Here is a 22,052-nt window from a genome sequence, read left to right on the forward strand (position 1 = left end):
GTTTCTCAATGTGACCAAAAACAGAAAGCTGGAAAGAAATATATTATTGAATAATTGAAACAATTACACATTAACCGATGGAAACCTTTTTTCTACTTCAACAATCGAAAAATACTACTCCGAACTTGCTGCGTTGTTTAGCTTCGGCCAGAGGACTGCTACTGCTCTCAAACAGATGTTACCTGTTTTTTTTTCTACAAAGTTAACTTTTCGCTTTATCTCTATCAAACAAACAAAAACAAACGACCCATAGCAACTTGAACTTTATGTTTAAAATTTGACCAAAATTACATCGCTAGCTTCGATATCTTTCGTGCGATCGATGCGCCTCTGGTGCCGACATTGCCCATAAATCTTGCGAAAAACTGGAAAAGAGTGTCCTGTCAGTTTTAGTCTGTGTAATATAATAGCTTCGTTCAATGGTTGGTAAAAATCGGTTTCAACTGGTTTCTTTCAACTGGTAGATGTTCAACGAGCGAATGTTTTGGTCGAAACTAGTCAGGTCGTTGTTCATTGGAGTAAGTAGAAACTAGTCGAAACCAATCCAGCTCAACAGCAGGATTCGTCTAGACCTGGTAGAAACCGGTCGAAGTCAATTGGAAAGAGACAGTGATCTAAAGCGTGCACTGTAAAAGATTCAAGATAAAAGGTCTTAAATTGACACTATTGATTCCGAATAGTTTAGATTTTGGCTCCAGCTAGCAGATATCTTATTTAGATTTTCCGATTCAGATGTGAGATTCAGAAAACAGATTACAGTATCACATGTTAAATTTAAGATTAAAGTTTCAGATTACAGATCACAGCTTTCAATTTAATTTTAAGCTCTTAAAAGTTAGTTGGAGATTTGTTTTGGTTAAAAATTTTCAGTGTTTTTTTTCTTGTTAGATTAAACTGCCGTGCTCAAAAGTTCAATTCATTAGTTTTACTTTTTCTCAGATGAATTTCTTAATCCACTTGCGGTACTTGAACACGCTAGAGTAGACTCCCGGTTTACCCCTCTTGGCACAGCTTTTGCCCCAGGACACGATACCCGCTAGCTTCGAGCCCACAACAAACGGTCCCCCGGAATCACCTTTACAGGCATCGTGACCACCAGCTTCGAATCCGGCGCAAAACATCCGATCCGTTATGTTATCTTTACCCTGGTAAAACTTAATACATTTACTCTGCTCTATAATGGGAACATTGAGGGCTTGCAGCGATTTTGACGGTCCAGCATCGTCTGCCTGTAGATTTAGAGATAAGAAAATATTGACAAAAATAACCGGTGCGATTGCTCTAAACACATACGAACCTCTAAATAACCCCAACCGCTAACTTTACCAATCGTATCCGGTTCGTAGTATCTCATGCTATTGGCCAATCGGACCATTTTCACTTTTTCGTTGAATTTGAAACGACCCTTCAGTATCAAGACAGCTATATCGTAATCGTGGTCCTTGGGGATGTACTGGGGATGGACGATTATCTGCTCGGTGTTGAGCACCTGGCCACCATGTTTTCGGTCGCTGCTTCCCGCTCGAACTTGCACAAATTTGGCCACCGACCTGGGCATTCGAAATAGCATATATTTTATTGTTTCAATTTTCAGGGTGATTTCAAGTTCGGCTCTTACCTCTTAAGGCAATGGGCAGCGGTGAGGACTACATCCGGTCGTATGATCGAACCACCGCAGGTGAAGGTTTCGTACTCTAGCAGGGCCACCTGATACGGAACATCCTCGATGTTGATCTGTACCCCACCGACGATGCGATTGTCCTTTGTTACTTCGGGTTCTACGTTTGCGGATTCGATTGAGCGACGCGCCACTACTAACAATAGCAGCAGGCAGGTCCAGATCCCGATTTCGGACATTGAACTGCTTCTAGGGATCTTATCGTCCCACTTCCACGTATTCGCGCTAGAATGAATCGTTTCGCGCAGCTTCAATTCAAGTCCTTTCCGGACCGGAACCAAAAGCGAGAAACCGCACCATAATGGATTCTTCCAGCTTTATTTGAATTGCCCGTGCGTTTCCAACTTCAAAGCGCAATATGAAAATATGCCGGCGAATCGTTTATTTTCCTATCATGATTGCTTCAGGCAGGTGAAATCGTTCGCAAAAGCTTACTCAAATAATTTCCAGGTGGATAAAGTTCGTATGACAAAAAGATTTGGCCTTCGGTTGCCCAGAATAAATGGAGTCGCAAACTGATAATTTGGATTTAAATTGTCCCATTCTCATTTTTATCCCCACTAAAATAAGCTAGAAACGAATAACGCACTTTTGATCACTAACGCACTTTTGACCACAATGGACTTCTGACTTTTCCTTTTTCCGGAAACGCAATTTGACACTGCTGCTAATTTTCTTGGTTATTTTTGTAGTTCAACATCAGGTCAATTTTGTGCTGCAGTGAGCAAATGTCGATGTTTCGATGTTCTCTTTGTAAAAAAAATTTCAACTGTTACACTCGTACTTTTTTTGGATCTAGAATGTCTTATCCGTTTGTGAAGCAAATGTTTTCTCCAGCGATCTAGTTATGGCAAGTTCCGGTTTTCAACAAACTGCTGAAACTCAGTTTAATGAGAGCAACGGCACCCATTGGGTACTAAAGCTCTATGAAAGCATGTTAATTTGACACTGCACCGGATAATTTCAATCCGGTGCGCTGCTGTTGTTACGCTGATACTGTTTCCTTTTTCATACAATTTTGTATAAAGAGCTAGAATTCTTATTTTTTAGGCAAGGGTGGAACACTTTCAAATACGTGTAGCAAACTGATAATTTGGTTTTAAATTGTCCATTTTTTTTAAACACACTAAAATAAGCAAGAAACGACTTACGCACTTTTGATTGTTGTCATACGTCCACTACGCCGTGTCCTGCATAGCCACACTGCGGGACCCCTTCCAGAACACTTATGAGGCAAAACCAGTTCAATGCTGGCCTGACTTTCCAGTGGAAAACGTCCTCTCGATTCCGTGATGCGCTGATGAATGTGGTAGGTGGCTGGATGAGAAACCTCGATGTGTTCCCGGAAGTTGACGATTCGAAAAACGACGAACGCTGATGGGTATTGCAGCAATGTGCCAACCGATAATGTCGGAACCTCCTTCCGAAAAGGCCGAGTTCCCCTACTAAAAATCCGTTGTCTCCTTTCGTGGCTTGTTTCTTTCTTGCAGCGGGAGGCCAATGGCCAACACAGAAGCTGCACCAGATACTTGATTCCGAACCGATTATATCGGACGACTGACAGACGAAGCAATTCAATGAGCTTTCTTTTCGGTTTCATTTTCTACTGTCTCGGTGCTACTCCTTCCGTCTTCGCCGAATCCGTCGTAGAATGGATATCGATTCACCCACGTGTCACGACAAAAGCCGTTCTTACGAAGCGATACGGGAGATAAAAAGGGTTCCTGCGGAACAGGAAATTTGTGGTCAGCAATGACCAATTTAGCATGGAGCCAAAGATATTATATTCTATCAAGTAGAGATGTACCGAATAGTGGTATTCGGCGAACGGCCGAATACCGAATATTGACCTTTTCAACTATTCGGCCAAACGAATATTCGGCCGAATATTCGGCCGAATATTCGGTCGAATATTCTGTTGAGTTTTCAATAGAAATACTTCTATTTCTACTTCAATTTCTATTAGAAATCTTCCATTTTGTGCCATCTGAATGCTCCTCATATTTTTAAGTCGATTATTCCCAGCCAGATAAATCAGATCTTTTTTAACTAGAGGTCTCTTTGATTTTCAAAATGACACCATTAGCTGAAAGGACATCCGATGACTTGCCGCTTCTAGGACGTTTATCGCAAAAGAGATTGGGTTCAAGTGAAATCTGGGACATAACATATCATAATAGGTGCCAAGCGATTTGAAATTGATTTTTTTTTGTATCGAATTAGATAAATGTCTTATTTTTGCTAGATGTCATCAAAATAGTTACCAAAAACAACGATTACCTTCACCTCAAGCAAACAATACTTTCTACGACAGAAATCCAAACGGTGGGTCTGGATGATTTTTTGAAAAACTTGTAAAAAAAGAGAAAATTTGAACCGAAACCAGGAATTGTTTTCAAGCATTCAAGAGGAAAAACAAATAAAATTACTTGAAATTTATAGTTTTCATCGAAGTATAACAGCAGTGTTCAAATCATATCCAACGAATAAGTTTACTTCCAAAAATCGTTTTGTAACACAAAATTAAAAAAAAATAAAGTGACGATAGATTTTTTTAAATTTGATTTAGCAAAAAATCTTAATAATCCCGGGTAAAATCTGGAAAGTTTAAAAAAGATATGTGGCCATACCAGTCAGATTAAACTTTTATCGAATTCTTTATTTGGTTTATGGGCAAGGTTTATATTTAGAAAATTTGGAATAAACGATAATCAATGTATACAGCTATCTACATTGAAAAATACACGAATACATCTAAAATATTTTACTGTAACCATAAGTTTTTGATAATTTCGAAGCTTTTTCAACATTACCTTTGGATATGTTATAATTAATCCAATATCAGTTCAAAAAAATTTACAAGTCTGTTCTTGTATAAATTTGAAATAATAAATATTCGGCCTATTCGGCCTATTCGGCCGAATACCTAGCTCAACTATTCAGTGAGCCGAATATTCGGCTTAACGGTTTTTTGGCGGTATTCGGCGCCGAATATTCGGCCGACCGAATATTCGGTACATCTCTACTATCAAGATACCCGGCTGAATAGTTTTTCGAACAAGTAGTCTGGGACATCGACACGTTTGTTTACGGTGCTGCCACTCAGCGAAAAAGTCTTCAAACTTTCGACTTGCATTCAAGCTTGCAAACACATACAAGTTTTGCATCTGGCCGACGAAATCACATAATCATTAAAAATGAAAAACAATGTTTTTTAACTTTTCTGGGTTAAGTGTTTTTTTTTTAATTTCTCCCACAGAAGGCATTTTTCGACTTCTCTTGAGAAGTGGAGATGTGGTTGATTTTTAACCGCAAAGAATCGTTGCGGAGAAGTTGTAAAATGGTTATTCTTGAACTAAAATTTAAAGCTATGTTTCTCGTTATCTCTGGAAGATATGAAAAATGCATGAATAAAAACACAAATTTTATAATGAGTAATTTTATTTTTTATACGAAAATAGATTTATTTGAACTTGGAAATCATAAAAAAGTAGTACATCCCGGAAGTGGGGTCAAGAAAATCTTCATTGGCTGCCACGACATGCGGCATTCAGCCGATGATTCAACTATGACACGAGGTTGCAGTTATATATGTCGTCTGTATGATACAGAAAATAATCGTATCAGCTTCTTATTGCGTATCAATTCCTTCAGACATCAGACGTTGTCCCGAATTTTCATAAAAAGTTTGCCAGAGATTGCAAGTAGGGTCAAACAATTGATGGCATCAGCTGCAGCCACATCGATTAAGGGATTTATGACATCCTTTTAGGGATGAGGGGGCTCTAAACTTTGGGTAGCGGTTTCTGGATATCCATCACAGGCAGGGTAGAAAATTTGTTGCGAAGTATTTCTCTGTATAATTCTTCTTAAAATTGGCAAACCTGTGAAAATATCAAATCATAATGTGAGAAAGCCCACGTAAAAAACTACATATACCTGCCAGTTCTAACGTCCGGGTTCCGGTCCATCGCCTTTAAGTTTGTTTTTTCCACCTAACATACAGTAGGAGCAGCAGCTGACCATCTCTGACAACGAAAGAAAAAAATCTACTCCACCAGATGTAAACAAAAACGTCAACGCATGCTATTAAGATTTTCGATTTTAAGTTTAAAGCATTATTCGTCAATAATTTTTTGGCGCTAGTGTTTTGTCCCCAAAATGTCTCAGAAGCTGATAGTACCTGATGGAGCGCTACTTACGATTACTCGACCCCTTTTTATGCGGACCTCCACTTGATCTGACACTGCCTTTGCGCCGTATTTTTGTCCGGAATCGATGTTGGCCCAGGAAATGCGAAACTAATAACGGGAGGGCATTAATTGCATTGCTCAATAGAGCTTTTGCTCAAGCTTACATGAATCAGTTTGCCATTTTATGCCCTTGGGGCGAGAGCTTGCTCCCAGACACGGGCTGCTTCCCCGGTAGCACAATGACTTCTCTTTTTCTTTTTCCGGAAACACAATCTGACAGCGACACTGCTGCCAATTTTCTTGATTATTTTTGTAGTCCAACAGCAGTCCAATTTTGTGCTGCAGTGAGCAGATGTCTAACTGAATAATTTGTGCGGGATTCTAGATTTTCGATGTTCTCTTTGTTCCGAATTTTTGTTCGTTGTTGTTCAAAAAAGATGATTATTTCTTTTTGTGGAATGAGTAAAAAATAAATAGTTTGCGCATTTACTCAAAAAACTTAACGAAAAATTCAAATGTAACATACGTTATTAATATCAAAGTGGTCTGGGTCTGGGTTTTGCTCGATTGGAATGACACTGACAGAAAATCGAAAATTCCAATCGAGACATTTCGTCACATTGTTTAGTATAGGCTCGCTCGTTAACTATTAGTTATTTACTTTCTGCCTGCCGGAAACGGATTTTAAGGCACAGACAAACAGACAGGACACTCTATTTTCATTCTTCGCAAAATGGCTTTGGAACTATTTTGGCAATGTCGCCACCAGATAGCACTGCTTAATTTTTTGAGAAATCATAATTTTCAATCATGGTAGCCCTTGCGATTTTGTTTGTTTACTATGACAAGCTGAAACCTCATTAATTCGTCAATTCAATAAAAAAAAGTGAAATGAAAATAATTGAAAATGTTTTTGTAGCCTGTATTGCGGTATTCGGTTATATTTGGCGGAAAACTACAACAGATCGATTATGAAATGCAAATTTTTTTTTGAAGAGTTTCCTGAGCAGAAAAGGCAGGTGTAGTATCGTAACTAATTAAAAGGTTTTCTTTATTTCTATTTTTGGAAATCAAAGCAACACTCGATATCATGAAAGACAACAATAAACATTCTTCTTTGAATTATCAACGGGAGTTAAGGTAATAGGTAATAGTTAGTACTTTAGAAGTTAGTTGCTCCTTTCTAGATTACTACAAATTTCAGGATTCTACATTGGCGACGAGGATAAAGAACAATGGCGTTGGGTAAGAGGAAAAGGTTCAGGTATGTTATTTTAGAGAATTATTTTCTTGAATTTTAGAGAAAAATTAGAAACGAACCAGTCGCTTAAATGCGAATCGGAGGTCTGGTTTCGTTCTGCAAATATGCAGGTTGTAGTAGAAATGGATCAGGCACTTAAATGTGCATTGAGAAGGCTGATTCCATTCTGCCGAAAAGCAGGTGAAAAACTATTGTAAAAGTTTGTTTAAGCACAAATCTGAAGAAAAAAGCTTAAATCTGTCAAAACGAGGGGACAAAAATGGAAAATCTGAGAGATGTGCTCCACACGGTTTGAATAACATTGCCGGGAAGTGCGTAGCTAACACCGAAATTAAGTGCCCGAATACCAAATGATCATAGCTTTAGAATATGTTATCCAGGCTACTTATATTTTGAATGGATAGAAACTGCGACTAGTTTATGTCATTTTTTTTTGTGTTTTCGTAATAAAATTGTTTGTTAACATTTTGTTTCATACAACGTAATGAAAGAGCTTAAGGCGGCCGCACAATAGCCCGTCAGGCGTCGCGTCGGGTCAGCGTTGCGTTGACATTTAATTTTGGGGCTATTACTTTTCTTTTGAGCCACCACAATGATGCGTCGCGTCTGCGTAGGTATTGTACTAAAACGCAAAACTTGTTCTAAACAGCAACGTTTTCCGACGTCGACGTTCTGTTTTTGAAAAATTTCAAAATTCTAGCGCGTCACTGATAATTTATAGGAAGTGTTTGTTTGAATTTTAACCACAAATCTTCAATATTTTAAAAAGTTTATTTATAAATCAAAAGTTGATATAAATAAAATCAATGCGTTTAAAATAAACTAAAACGTGATTTACAGGGAGTAAAAAATGATAACACGAATTGTATTTCCATTTTTTTTTAAATTAAAAAATGTTTTTAATAACTGAACGAATAACTAATAACACTTTTTTAAACATAATCTTCTCATACATTGAAATCTAATGTTGGCCTGGTTCATATGACTCATGATCAATCTTTAAAGATTTACAAACGAACATGCAAAGATATTTTTCTCTATTTTCAAAAAATTAAAAACTCGAAATTATTGGGTTACAGAACAACCATTTTTATTATTGTTTGAGTTGCGATAACATAATTAACAGTTCGAAAACACACTATTAGATCGACACTATTGGCGCTGGGAGAATTGTCGATGCACTACCTGGCGGGTGAATTAAGTTGGTGGCTGACCATCGAGAAACATTTCCGGCTCCATTGAAGTCTCCTGCGCTGGAAGGTACTGGTTGCAATTAATCGGATTCTTCTTCCCTGGGAGGGTATTCCTTCTCTGCCATATGAATTTCGAAATTGGCTATCTACTTCCGGTTGGAGGATTGTGTTTCTGCTTGGCTCCTGGGCTGGGAGGTATCTTTCCTGCAGGCGTATTAACATTGCAACAAAAATGCTGGAACTAGCTGGAATGGATAGGCTTCTAATACGCTGGGAGACTATCCAACGAATTCCGCCTCTGCAAAAAAAAAAAACTTCACACTGCTGATCGAAAGCAACAGATCAAAACAAACTTTTGGTTGTTATGATTTTTGACGCTGTATTGTGACGCTAAAATCGTCGGGTGCGTCGCGTCAGCGTTTTAGCACACAACGACGGCGTTGACAAGTGACGTGACGCGACGTCCAACGTGCTATTGTGCGGGAGCCTTTACGCGAGAAGTTTCCAAATTGTGAAAAAATAATCTTCGCCATCCAACCCCCTGGCAACTTGACGTTTCCCATACTAATCGCGTGTGCCAGTTTTTCTGGTTCTCTGGTTCTGTCAAAATCTCATATTCGCTCAACAAACATATCGAAAGGGTGGATAATGAAATGTTCTTCAAAAATATATTTTTTTATTGAAAAACAAAAGTTTTTAAAAACAATTATTTTAAAACTCTAATAAGCGGAAAAGGAGTTGATGTTTAGAAAAAAAAAGTGGTTAAAAAGTCAATGTTTCAAATGACTTTTATTTATGAAATACACAAGCAAATTTAAACTCAAAAATCTCTGTTATTGGTTTATTGCATAGTAAATTTTAAAAACAACATTTTATTCATTTCTAAACAATATGAACTTTGTTAGTTTTTTTTTCGAAGAGTTTCAAGTTTCGGTGGTTAACTAAAGCATCTTGATCCAAAATGTGTTCGGCTAATTCTCTAAAAACATCCCTTGCATCATTTGAAACCCGTGTCAGAGTTCGATTTATTATGATATCATAATAGTATGCTAAGTTTATACATTGATGATTTTGTTCTACAATTTTTACCTCCAACTCGGTTATTATGCACACCTTTAACACATCGGCATTAACTTCTAATCTGCCAATAAAACTATTGATAAATTCATTTCTGCAATCTTCACATTTGATGCTACGAACTATTTTTTTTAATTAAATTTGCCGAATTTTGTAAGGCTTGTTGGTGGAAATTCTCGTCGACAGTAGTTTTAATTATTTCGTCGCCTTCTAGGGTAACTTTTTCCATTTCCTCCTCAACCATCAGGGGCTCAATTCTAACCTTGTTGATATTATTGAGGTAAAATTTTACTTTTTCGTCCACATATACGCTGCTCTGAATTGGGAAGCTGTTGGATTATTGTTGTTGCCGCCTCTGGAACGTATTGCAGCAAAAAAAGATTCTAAATGATCTTGGCTACACCAATAGCCGTAGATATCCGTAATTTCTTGAAGATCGACAAATATTTCATAACATTCAGCTGGATAAAATTTTACAGTAATAAACTTTAGGAAATAGAGGAACTATTTCAAACTGCGTTATGTTTAACGAAAAAAACTCATAACTCTAGCTGGTGACGCCTTGTAGCAAAAACACAACGGATGAAAGATGGCCTTTTGTAATCTTTGCTATAAATAGAAATTTTATTAAGTTGGAAACGAAAATGGAACACAAATAGATTGAAATAAAATTACCAATTTCATTGACAACTATTTTAAAATTTAGTTATAAAGTTATTTATTTTTCCTTTTTGCATCACTTTTGATTATGTGCCCTTTTAAAATGGTATTTCGTCAGTTTAATTGCATCCAAGGATGCCGTAAAAAATCAAGTGGTTTCAATGGAAAATGAACGTTGCCGCTGCTAGGGACGACCCAGGATGCATGTAAACAAACGCGACTAGTGCGACATCTACAATTTTGAAGACGGCACTGCAAACTCGACTGAACTGTCAAGTTGCCAAGGGGTTGTCGCCATCATATATATTATGCATGCAGAAAAAATCGAAATTTGAGCGCTAATAATCATAGCAGCTTTGCCTACTGGCGACACGTCGCATACGTCGCGACGTTGAAAATAACAACGACGCACCGCAAGTTTCCTAGGAGACCTGGAGCATGCGATTGATGCCCTAAGGAAAATATACGATAAATAACATAAACATTGTTCGAGTACTACATAATCACCTACTGGACGGAAAAAAGAAGAACAAACCTGCGAATGACAGAAATTTCGCTTGTAAAAAGCGTCGCTAGTCCAACTGTCGCTATTCTGTTTTGTGCTATACACATAATAAAAATTAGAGAGTCACATGGGAGTTTCGGCCGCTATCCTGGAATTACCAGAAATAAACATCTCACTTTTCAACAGAGGTTACATTTTAGTTTTATTTTGCTAACATCATTTTCACTGAATACACATAGTATCTCAAATATTACTGTTATTCGTAATAAATTTCATAGTGGAAAAGTACTACATTATCAAGATCAATTTAACCGGACTTATTTTTACAAATTATTGAAATTGTGGAGCAAAAAAACTGAAAGATTCCAATTTCGTTAGATTCGATTAAAAAATCACGAAAACCTGTCAATTTCATATGAAGTGACGGTACGTTTCAAAAGACGCCAAAGTATTTGTCATGATTTCTAACCGGTTAACAAGTTTTGAGATACAATTGTTAGAAATTTCAGGTTCTTTACATTGATTTTTTTCCTTCAACATGATTTTATATTTAAAAAACGAGTATTTTAAATGGGAAAATCATAATTCATAACTGGGAAAAAAAACCGGGGGAAAACCGGGAAAAACTTTGGAATTTCAAAATGAAAAATCGCTAGCAACCCTGTTCATGTAAACGTTACTTAAAATTCGAAGACGAAGCTTTTTAGACCCCAGGGTTTGAGAAATTCAAAAATGACCCCGAATCGACTCAGTCTATTCATGCACCCCACAACAACCCTCCGAGGGGAGAACTTAAATCGAACAAAATCTATTGCTCTTCCGGTCGTGCTCTCGAAATCTGCCTTCCTCTAGCAAACTGAAGGAATCGCCCGCCATGGCTACGTAGGGTGGATTGTGCTGATACGTATGATAGGTAATTCGTCTGCGGTACGGGAGAGGCCTAACCTGGGGATCAACAGTCTACTGCAGAAAGTGTGAGCGATTCCGGAACATTGAGTGGACAAGTTGGAAGGATTCATGGAATACGAAATGGCCCTACAAGCGCTATGACAACGAGTACGTCCAGTTATGCAATCTTCAACTTCAAGAACTTTTGGAGATTACATGGCAGAGATAGTTCGGGATCCAGCGAGTGTACTTTCTTTCAAACCCGAGCAGTGTAAGGTAACTCGTAAGCTTCTATTTAAAACTGTTGCTATGTAACTTACTCTATTTTTTACTTTTTATTTCGAGAAATAATAACTTTTCGATGCTTGACAAATAGAAATCTTGCTGAAAAAACATCATTTTGAAAATACTTGAAATTCTAGAATAAACTAGCATTATTGTTCATTTTGAGATATGTTGCTCAAAATCCACTTCTTGACGACCAGCACGTTGGTGTATACTCCAGGATGATTTGGCCAGCCACATCCTATTCCCCAAGAAACGATTCCGACCAATTCGTTATCGATTACCAGGGGACCTCCGGAATCGCCCTCGCATGAATCTTTACCTCCACTTTCATTTCCGGCGCAGAACATGCGCGCAGTGAGGGGGGAAAGTACATTCATGTTATCAATTCTACATTGTTCCCAATCGATGACCTGTACCTTGACACCTAATAACCGTTCGGAAGGCACACCCTGATGCTAAAAGTATAAAGATGTATGTGTTATAAAATTGGGGATGAATAACTGAACTTTTGTGTTTAGGATTAGAAAGTGTTTTCCTAACTAGAAAACATGCCCAAGTTTTTATTTATGAAGCATACAATACAGTCTTACTTTTTTTTCTGGGATTTTCATCCCTTCAGATGATTTATCCCTACAGTCTTACCATAATCCTTCCAAAACCGCTGACAATTCCCATTTTTCCGGGATGGTAAGATGCTTGGGACGAAGCGAGCGTAATTGGCTTAATATGTGGACCTTTTAATGATCCTTTTAAATATACTAGGGCCACGTCGTAGTCGTGGTGGTTATAGTTAGGGTGGATAATCACATTTTTAAACTCCTTCAGAGCCCCATCTTTATTTGGATAACTGGATCCGGCTCGGACGGTCCATCCTTCGAAGTTGATAAACCTGCAGGAAGGATGAATATTCTTCTAGACTGAGTCGATTTGGGGTCATTTTTGAATTCCTCAAACCCTGGGGCCTGAAAAGCTTCGTTTTGGTTCAAAACTCATCCCTTATTTTTTGCAGATTTTTTAAGTAACACGTTTCCATGAGTAAATTTGAACTTCTGAGTTCGTATAGGAAAATTTAATATTTTGAACTGAAAAATCAACATTATTTTTGTTTCTTCTGTGGAACCGAGTTTGCTAATGGTTTTTGTGCCAACTTTGTCCAAAACCGTAACTTCGGATCTGATTAGACAAATAAATTATTAGGTGCTAAATGGGGGCATGTCTTTTGGCATTGAAAAACCATAAATTCAATTGACATCACTGCTGGGTACCTAGCGAGGCCTTGTATGAGTACTTTTCATGCAATACTATGCAAGGCATCAGCAGTGATGTCAAATAAATTTATTGTTCTTCAATGTCAAAAGACATTCTCTCTGTTAAACAGCTGATAACTTTTTTGCCTAAAGCTTAGTTCTTTTAGAAATGGGACACTTTCATTTGCTAATAGCTCGTTAACTAGTTATTGGATATTAAAAATTTGAACAGCATTTTGTTGCCTGTAAAAAGTACTATTCGACCTATTTTTTTCAAAATTTAAAATTTACGCGTTTTTGAGATATGTACGATGCTTGAGAAAAAGAAAAAAAAATTTTTGCACAGATTCCTTTAAAATTCGTCATTATCAAATTGATAGCTGAAAAAACCGTTGATTATTCAAAGAATTACTGAGTTTATGTGGTGGATAAGTATGCAAACACTGTCAATAATGTCCACAAAGTTCAAATCAAGCATTGGAGTGAAGCAGATGATCGGCAACAACGGTTAAGGATCATCAAGGAATGCAAGTCTCATACCAGCATTTTTAATTTTCAATAAACGAAAAGCTAAGGGTAGATCGCTGAAATGTCCAAAACAATTTTCTCCGATAAGCTGAAGTGTTGCCTAGTGATGACTCATTGAAATCCAACCTCAAACAGCCATTTTTTGATAGTTCCAAAGCTCTTAAGCTGTAAAACCGGTACCGAAAAAAAACGTTCAAAAATGTGATAAAAAATAACCAAATTTGTTCATTTCGAAACAACTGTATCCACTAAAATGCTTCCAGTTTCCAGTTTCCAGAGAAGTATTGGACCAAAAAGTATCAGAAATTGAAGAAGGAAGGTGAAGCCACCTAAAATATAGATTTTACAAAGTATAAGTTGGAGAAACTGATCAATACCATGACAGAAAAAAGTGTGCGCCGGCCAATGGGAGACACTAAGAATAAAGTAGAAATTTCTTTTACAAAAAACAGTAAATATTTTTTTTCAAATTTTTTCATGAAATATCATAACATTGCCTACTTTTCCTTCATAGAAAGTATTTCGTTCAAACGAATGGTTTTAGAGATACAGGCATTTGTAACTGTCCCATTTCTAAAAGAACTAAGCTTTAATTATATGCGAAGTTACGGTCTCCAACAAAGTTGTTCAGCGGAAAATGTTCTTGATAGAATTTATAAATTGGCACAAAAACCTTTAGCAAATTCGGTTCCACAGAAGGAACAAAAATGATAGTGATTTTTTAGTACAAAATATTCAATTTTCACAAACAAACCTACAAGTTCAAATCAACTCATGTAAACTTTACTTAAAAATAACCACAAATCGACTCAGTTTAATATTCTATGTTATTAAGCTTCAAGTCGGCTTCACCTGAATTCTTACTTTACAAAGCAATGAGCTGCCGTCAAGATAATGTTACTCCTCAATACGGATCCTCCACACAAAAGTGTGCCATTTTTTAGGTGTATTGACACTTGGTGCGGTGCTTGCTCGATGTCCAACGGGAAGCCTCCGACGATTCGTTCTTCTTCTGCTAGATTGCCTGCCGTGGGATCAACTTTACTGAGCACTAGTAAAGCCCAAACCAACTGTACAACGACTATCGGAGACATGATGTGGATTTTTCCCTTGAGCACAATTTTATTAGCTAGAAGGAAAAATACTTCTATCAAGCGAAAACACCTTAACTGAAAAAGAACTCTAACTTTCGTTAGCTCTAACAACCAGTCGCTCGATATCGCTGGGATGCTGTGCGTACTCTTGCGCTATGCTCTGACATTTATACTCCTGTGGTGTCCAAACGGAATTACCTTTCAAGTGCTAAAATTTACATTTAATGGCGACGTCAATAAAATTTTTAAAGTTTCTCGCCGGTCGACCGAAATGTTATCAGACTGGAGCTATTGGCATCTTCGCAGCAGCTAGTGGGAACTTCAACGATGGTCGATGACCAAGACCTTGTGCTCAGTAATTGTCCTAGTTAGCTGTCCATTTGCATTCAACTAAACGTGGGAAGGCACAGATAAGAGCTAACTAGTGGCAGACAATATTAGGTTTACCATTCATAGCTTTTAACAATAATAGCATAATTGTTTCTCTCAGTTAAGATTTATTTTCATGGAAAATTACTTAAAAAATATAAACCGCAAGATTAAGGAAACAAATTTTAGCCAATTATATTTTAAAATAAATGGATTTATATGGAATTATTGATAACATGCTTGCAGAAAAAGCACAACTCGCATCAAACCACATATACACTAGGGTGCCCTTAAATTTCATAATGTTTGGAAATCTGGAAATCGACCTCCAAATGAAAAAGGGTGTGGAGTGTGGAGAATAAACTTTCGTGTAGGGCCAGAAAGGTTCAGCCAGTGCGATCTTAAAAAAAAAGTTAATTAATAAAGATTAGATTAGATTACATTAGATTAGATTAAACCTTAAACGTCAAAAAAAAAAAAAATAAAAATTGTATCGAAATTTAAAACAGCTGGCTTTTTTTAAAAAACTTTTTTTTTTGCCAATCATATTCATTTTCATCTGATCAAAGTGTGTGCTTACCGTTAGATTTTTTTTTCAATATCAATACCATTAAAAGATGCGATTTTTTGTGCACTTAAAGATTGTTAAACACATCAGAGTACACACTAGAGTACTGTAAAAGATTTAGGAGAAGTAGGCGTCGGTTGAACGTGACAGACGTGATTTTCCGGAGCTGCGCAATTTAATATTATCAAAAGTTGAACAAATTATTGTAAATTTTAATTCAATTGTCAATTTTTCTTGTTGTTCAACCGGGAATACCAACAGTGATAACGTGGTGGATAGTTTTATCTGTTGAACGGCATTTTGTCGAACTGTCTGGTGTTGTGAAATATTTGATCATAAATGGGAGTTGAGGATTCGAGGAGGAATAAAACAATTTGAGAAATTTTGGCCTCTAGGAGCATGGTTAATGATGTTTTGATAATGGGACCTATAACAATCGAAAGTTCTGAAGCCGTTCTGCCGCCTCTCACGTCTTGCCGGTGTATGAAATATCCACGGGATTTTCCCATTTGATACAGCCCACTTCACAATAACTTACTTACTTAATGATCCCGCACCGATCCTCCGGTGCCTAGGGCCGTGGTAAAATACCTCTACTGTTGACGATCCGGAGCCAGCGTCTTCACCTGGTTCCAGTCAAGATGCTCGTCGACAGTTCGGATTTCAGCGGCTAGGCTTCGCCGCCACGAGTTTCTTGGTCTGCCTCTTCTTCGATGTCCTTCTGGATTCCAATCTAGCACCTCTCTGCAAATCTCGTTTTCATCTTTCCGCAGCGTGTGCCCAATCCATCTCCACTTACGTTCCCGAATCTCGATTTCTAACGCCCTTTGATGACACCGGCGATGTAGTTCCTCATTCGAGATCCAGTTGCCAGGCCACCAAGCGCGGATGATATTCCGCAGGCAGCGGTTTACAAATACTTGCAGTTTTCGCGTCGTTACCGCATATGTGCATCAAGTTTCGCACCCGTACAGCAATACGGATTTGACGTTTGAGTTGAAGATTCGGATTTTCGTTCGTAGAGAGATCTGGCGTGACTGCCAGATGTTTCGGAGACTCGCAAACGCAAATCGGGACTTTCTGATCCGGCTTTCGATGTCTTTCCGGGTACCACCATCAGGCGTTATCTGGCTACCAAGATACTGGAAGCACTCCACTTTCTCAACTTGTTGCCAGCTACCATGAAACTGGAGGGATTTCCTGTGTTGATCTCCATCGACTTGGTCTTTCCGACGTTGACTTTGAGACCTGCTGGCTTGGAACATTCGGTGAGGTCCTCGAGTTTGCTCTGCATATCCGGTTGTGTTTGCGCGAGCAAAACAATATCGTCAGCCAGGTCAAGGTCGTTCAGTTGCTCCATTGTTGAAGGATTCCACGGCAATCCTCGGTTCGGTGCACAGTCGATCGATCCAGTCAGAATCTCATCCATTACCATTAGAAAAAGTAGCTATGATAAGATACATCCTTGTCTCACTCCAGCAGTTACCGGGATTGGTTCGGACAAGACACCGTCGTGCAAGACCTTGCACGAAAATGCCTCGTATTGTGCTTCGATGAGATGGACTAGTTTCTCTGGGACCCCTCGTCGCCTTAGAGCCGCCCAGATGTTTTCATGGTTAAGTCGGTCGAATGCTTTTTCGAAATCAACGAACACCAGCAGAACCACTTCAAAATTACTTCACAATATGTATTCACATTCGCAGTAATAATCAGCTGGATTCCATGTTCCAATAGCTGCATTTGTACTAAAAAAAAACTTATTTTACGGAGCGAAAATGTTGACGTCCTTACAAGGCAACGCCTACTTTAATTCCGAATCACATTTTGTTTGACAGAAGTTTGACATTCAAAAGTAAGTTCGTGGAAAATAGATTTCCGGATGGGCTGCTGAGGTCTTTGGTGAGACCGTCAATGTTCCGAAAATCAATCATTTTCACTGAGTCATGCTTTACTGCATTCTGAGCTACAGAATCGAAGCAGTCAATTTTTTCTTCTCCATTCAAACCATAAAATCAATCATGCATGACGCTCCTGTATTTGAAATACTCTTGCAAAACATGATGCGGTAAAGAAGGACGCAGACTATCAGCTATGAACGTCTCGATGATGATTGCCTTCCTTGATGATTTTTACCTTCTACAGGGTGACAAAAAAGTCCGGTCACACTTTTTTGGAGTCGCCTGTAGCCTACACGTTGCATCTCTCTGGTGCCTTCTATATGTCAAATGAAAGGACTAACCTTGCTGCCCAAAGTGGCAGAGTTTCGTTTCTGTGCAGTTTGTTTACATTGAGTTGTGAGCCATGGCAAAGTTAAGGGCAGCTGTTATCGCTGCTCGGTTTGGCGCGCAGATGACCAGCTCTTTTTTTCGGACGAGAAGCTTTTCGTTTTGGAGCAAACAGTCAATCGCCAAAATGATCGAGTTTATAGTGTGAGCCTCCAGCAAGCTCCTGCAGACAAGCTGAACGGTTCCCGGTTCCAAAATTAGACGTCAGTCCTGCTTGCTGACAGATGGCGCAGCATCCCACACCGCAAAGGTTGTTCAAGCGTGATGTGAGAAAAAGTTGACCGATTTCATTTCGAAGAATGAATGGCCTCCGTCGTCTCCGGATCTGAATCCACTGGATTGTTTCGTGTGGGGATACATGACGTCGAAGTTGAACGACTATAAAATAGCAAATTTGGAGCAATTCAAGCGAGTTATCACGAAAATCTGGGACGAGATGCCGATAAAGCAGGTGCGCGCCGCTTGCGACGACTTTCCGAGACGTCTGAAGCTGGTACGATCAGATAAAGGTGGTGTAATTCCGAGGTATCGTCTGTGAAGTATCTTTATGAGTTACTGAATAAAGCTTTGAAAGCCAGATTCAGATTTTCTTCTTATTCTTTGAGATATTGAGGTTTTCCTGTGTGACAGGTCTTTTTTGTCACCCTGTAGGATCACAACTGATATGTATCAGTTTTGAGCGATCTGTGGAGGCTATCAGTTGATTTTTTAATTTTCGCTGTGCATAGAAGGACAAATCATTACTAGGTCACCGCAATGTGGTGTCCAGCATGTGCTACGACTTTTTTTTATGCATTTGGTGCTCGAATTTCTTCAATTTTTCCTTCTGATACGTTCATGATCGTCTATCAATAACGAACGTTATACACAATGATGCGTGGATAGACGTTCGTGAATGATTGTGGGAGCGACGTTCAAAATGTATCATCAAGTATGTCGATCACCTTTGAAAAGCCACGTGACAAATAGCAACGGTAGCCCTCGATGGTTCATGGTATATTTTCGTGTATCGAGTTAGTGATGATGTTCGACAAATATTCAACGGAAACCATCACCATGTGCGTATCACATCACTCGGAGGTATACGTTTTCCAGCTTGAAATAAATCCTGATTGCTTTTCTTGAGCGATTTTCCAAACATTGGAGACAAAGACTGTCCGGGTTAAAAATCTGACTTAAAACGAGGATGAAATGTGGTCAGCACTGAGCAAAGAGAGTATCAAATCTGTTCGGATAAGATGACGATCCGGTCCCCATAACAGGAATGCAGAAGTCAAACTGGTAAGGTTTCCAGTTGCACTAGCAAATGCAGCAATTATCAAAGTGCGGGTCAAATATGGTGTACTCTACCTTGTGATTTGATCTGTGTCTATCTATGACCTTTTGTAATCAGTGCGTTGACTTACCGGTTTGTGAAGTGAGAATCTTAGTTTTAAATTTCGAAGCAAACATAGATGTTCAAGGAGGCGCTATGGCGAATGAAGGAGGACTGCTCTAAAATACCAAACACGTAAATAAGCAGCAAGAATAGGTCAACGCAGCGCTAGCTAACACCACGTAGAACTGGAGGACACGTTACAGTAACGCTAACGCACCGTAACCGTAACCTGAAATGATGAGAGGAATTCATAGATGGATAAGAATCCCTATGATCGTAATTAGTACGAGGTCAACGGCCTAGATCGAGAAATAGGCTCACTTTGGCCTTCTTGTTCGAGACGTCAACATCACCAGCAACCTACAATCATTCGTAACCGATCCAGGTAACCGCCATTTTGAACCCTGTCCCAGACAAACTACTAACTACTTCCGTATCCCATCATGTTCCTAAAGATCCCGAAATTCTACGCGGAAGATTCAGCCGGCTTACTTATTAAATTGCGGACCCCTGGTCCAGTGTGCATCTCCCGATTGCGAAATTTCAGGGGATTTTGAACGCCCACAAAAATCCGTCGTCAATACCCCAATACGCATCGGAGCTAGGCTGCCAATAACTCCGGGAGCCACCACTAAGGAAGTCGAGCCGCCAATTTTCGACACTTCCGTAACGGCAATCACTCCACGCTGCAACACAAGGTACGACCCAAACGATCTTTTCTGGGGAATTATCATTGGGACGTGACCCTGAGGCTTGAGAGAGGGCTCTTGCTCCACTATTTCAGCCCGTAGGTTACACTTTTAGAGTTCCTATGTGGATTCGAGTTCGCGGTCATGTAAGCGGTAGTCAACGACAGGTGAAGTCTTAAGTCTTAAGTGTAACTTCGTCAATTATCAGCAGATACCGGATCGAAACTAGGTTACCTGCGTAGTGGCGGTCCATGTTGGTTTTGTTAGGAGAGGATTTCTGTAATTATATCAACATCAACATCAACATCATGATCTTCAATTGTACATTCCCTTTCGAATGAACAATTACGGAGCTAACAGCGCCCTCAACGGTGCAATGAAATCGTTCAACCGTTTTTCGGAGCGTTTTGACTTCGACATTTCGAGGGATGTTTTCCGAAGAAAAGTGATTAGGGCCTTGAGATCCCCATAGTTAGATTTAAATGTTTTGTTTTTAACTTTAATTTTAAGTAATCATTGGGATCAACATGTGATCCGTTGATCAGAAATAAATAACAAATAACAAATCAAAAAGGAAACGTTCAACGAGCGGAACTACTCTGGAGAGCCTTCAATGGCCAAGTGGAAGCCCCCGTGAGAGGAAAAAGAGGGACCCATCGTCTGATCCCGAACGTGGAGTAATGAGCAGATATAAAATACGGTGCGATTGGACTTCAACGTTCCCGACGTGTACTCCATGAAGTACCATCAGCAGTTCGGACAAGTGACCTGTGAGGACTTGGATGCCATAAAGGGGACTCGAAGACGTGAATGTGACCGCCAAACCGCACCGCACAAACTTTTGTGACGCGATTTTATTTAAGTGTTGATTAACGAAGTTGTTTGTAACTAAAATAGTTTATCTAAATTCAAGGAATCGGTGGAAACTCGAAAAAGCTCTCGATCCAATCCCTGAAGAGCAGCACTCTGGTGTAGATCCCGGGCAGACCTACTCTGCCGCACCCTCTGCCCCAGGAAACAACGCCGATCAGTTCGTTGTTCACTACGAAGGGACCTCCAGAATCGCCGCTGCACGAGTCCTTACCCCCGTGTTCTAGATCACCTGCACAGAACATGCGGTAGGAAAAGAATTCGGGGTAGTAAGCTTTTTCACAGACATGCCATTCGACAATAGGCACCTGGACGGCTCGCAGGTGGTCGGATATCAATGTATTATGTTCCTAGAAAAAAAGGCAGGAAGCTTAGCGGATATTATGCAAGATACTCTAGTTTTCACTTACGAGGCATACAATCTCTTACCTTAGTCTTTCCGAAACCGCTAACCAGTCCGACTACACCTTCTCTGTAAGACATTTGAGACCTAGTGATCCTGATTGGCCTGATATGCGGACCTCTCATTTCTCCCTCCACGCGCATCACTGCCACGTCGTAGTCTGTCGTGCTGCTGTCGTAGTTGGGATGGACGTGAACTTCCTTCACCTTGAATACAAGACCACCCTCACGGGTATAGGATGAACCTGCCCGGACGGTCCAGGTGTCTACGATTTCTTCAATGCTGACTTCGAAGCAATGTCCTGCCGTCAGGACCAAATTGGTGTAGCTTACAGTCTTCAGGATTGATCCTCCACAGACATGAAAGGCAAAGCTATCCTGTATCGACACGACGTAGGGAACTCGCTTGATGTCTATCTCGAAGCCTCCAACGATGCGTCCTGATGCAGCCACCTTAAACTTGTGTTTTCGTCGTGCGGCCACTGTATCGACCCCGTTGAGCAGCTGCAGCAACAGAACAGTCACCAAATGTACCAGAATGACTATGCGAGACATGGTTGCCGATTGCGAACCACTGCCAGGTCTCTTATCGAAGTGCAATCAACTCTAAAGCTCAATCTGAACTTTGCTCTGCTCGCCTGGCATTTATAAAATGCAAGATCAAAGAAAATTTTTAATTACTAAAATTAACATTCCACGGTAAGGCCAATACATTTATTGAAATTTTGTTCGTCAAGTATACAAAATACGACCTCCCCTTTTCATTTTGGCGACAAAGTCGCGAAAACGGTTGACGGTTCATGAAAATACCTTTTTTTACTAGATGGAAATTTGACTTCAATCCATAACAACCGGGTGTTTTTGCTGCCGTGAGTATGG

General features: G+C 39.4%; 2 protein-coding genes across 2 annotated transcripts; both read right to left on the reverse strand.

The window, feature by feature from the left end:
- Nucleotides 1–908: 908 nt before the first annotated feature.
- Nucleotides 909–14,691, reverse strand: LOC129743182 (CUB and peptidase domain-containing protein 2-like). Its single transcript, XM_055735155.1, has 8 exons — nt 14,383–14,691; nt 12,386–12,632; nt 11,908–12,198; nt 6,036–6,231; nt 5,881–5,979; nt 1,619–1,940; nt 1,298–1,550; nt 909–1,229 (listed from the first exon to the last, which is right to left on the reverse strand). The coding sequence occupies exons 1-8, from the start codon at nt 14,610–14,612 to the stop codon at nt 936–938; spliced, it is 1,932 nt and encodes a 643-aa protein (XP_055591130.1). The 5' UTR covers nt 14,613–14,691; the 3' UTR covers nt 909–935.
- Nucleotides 14,692–20,708: 6,017 nt separating this feature from the next.
- On the reverse strand, nt 20,709–21,773 carry LOC129746103 (trypsin-4-like). The gene is made up of 2 exons (XM_055739565.1): nt 21,201–21,773; nt 20,709–21,121 (listed from the first exon to the last, which is right to left on the reverse strand). The coding sequence occupies exons 1-2, from the start codon at nt 21,726–21,728 to the stop codon at nt 20,810–20,812; spliced, it is 840 nt and encodes a 279-aa protein (XP_055595540.1). The 5' UTR covers nt 21,729–21,773; the 3' UTR covers nt 20,709–20,809.
- Nucleotides 21,774–22,052: the final 279 nt, after the last annotated feature.

This window comes from Uranotaenia lowii, chromosome 2 (assembly GCF_029784155.1).
Source record: "Uranotaenia lowii strain MFRU-FL chromosome 2, ASM2978415v1, whole genome shotgun sequence".
Classification (NCBI taxonomy): Eukaryota; Metazoa; Arthropoda; class Insecta; order Diptera; family Culicidae; genus Uranotaenia; species Uranotaenia lowii.

Coding starts and splice junctions, on each gene's coding strand:
- LOC129743182 (XM_055735155.1), bottom strand. CDS start 14,612: ATGTCTCCGATAGTCGTTGTACAGTTGGTTTGGGCTTTACTAGTGCTC. Junction 1,941..5,880: donor TAAAAAGGGGTCGAGTAATC/GTAAGTAGCGCT, acceptor CGGTCCGGAAAG/GACTTGAATTGAAGCTGCGC. Junction 1,551..1,618: donor GCTGCCCATTGCCTTAAGAG/GTAAGAGCCGAA, acceptor TCGAATGCCCAG/GTCGGTGGCCAAATTTGTGC.
- LOC129746103 (XM_055739565.1), bottom strand. CDS start 21,728: ATGTCTCGCATAGTCATTCTGGTACATTTGGTGACTGTTCTGTTGCTG. Junction 21,122..21,200: donor GCGGTTTCGGAAAGACTAAG/GTAAGAGATTGT, acceptor CTTTTTTTCTAG/GAACATAATACATTGATATC.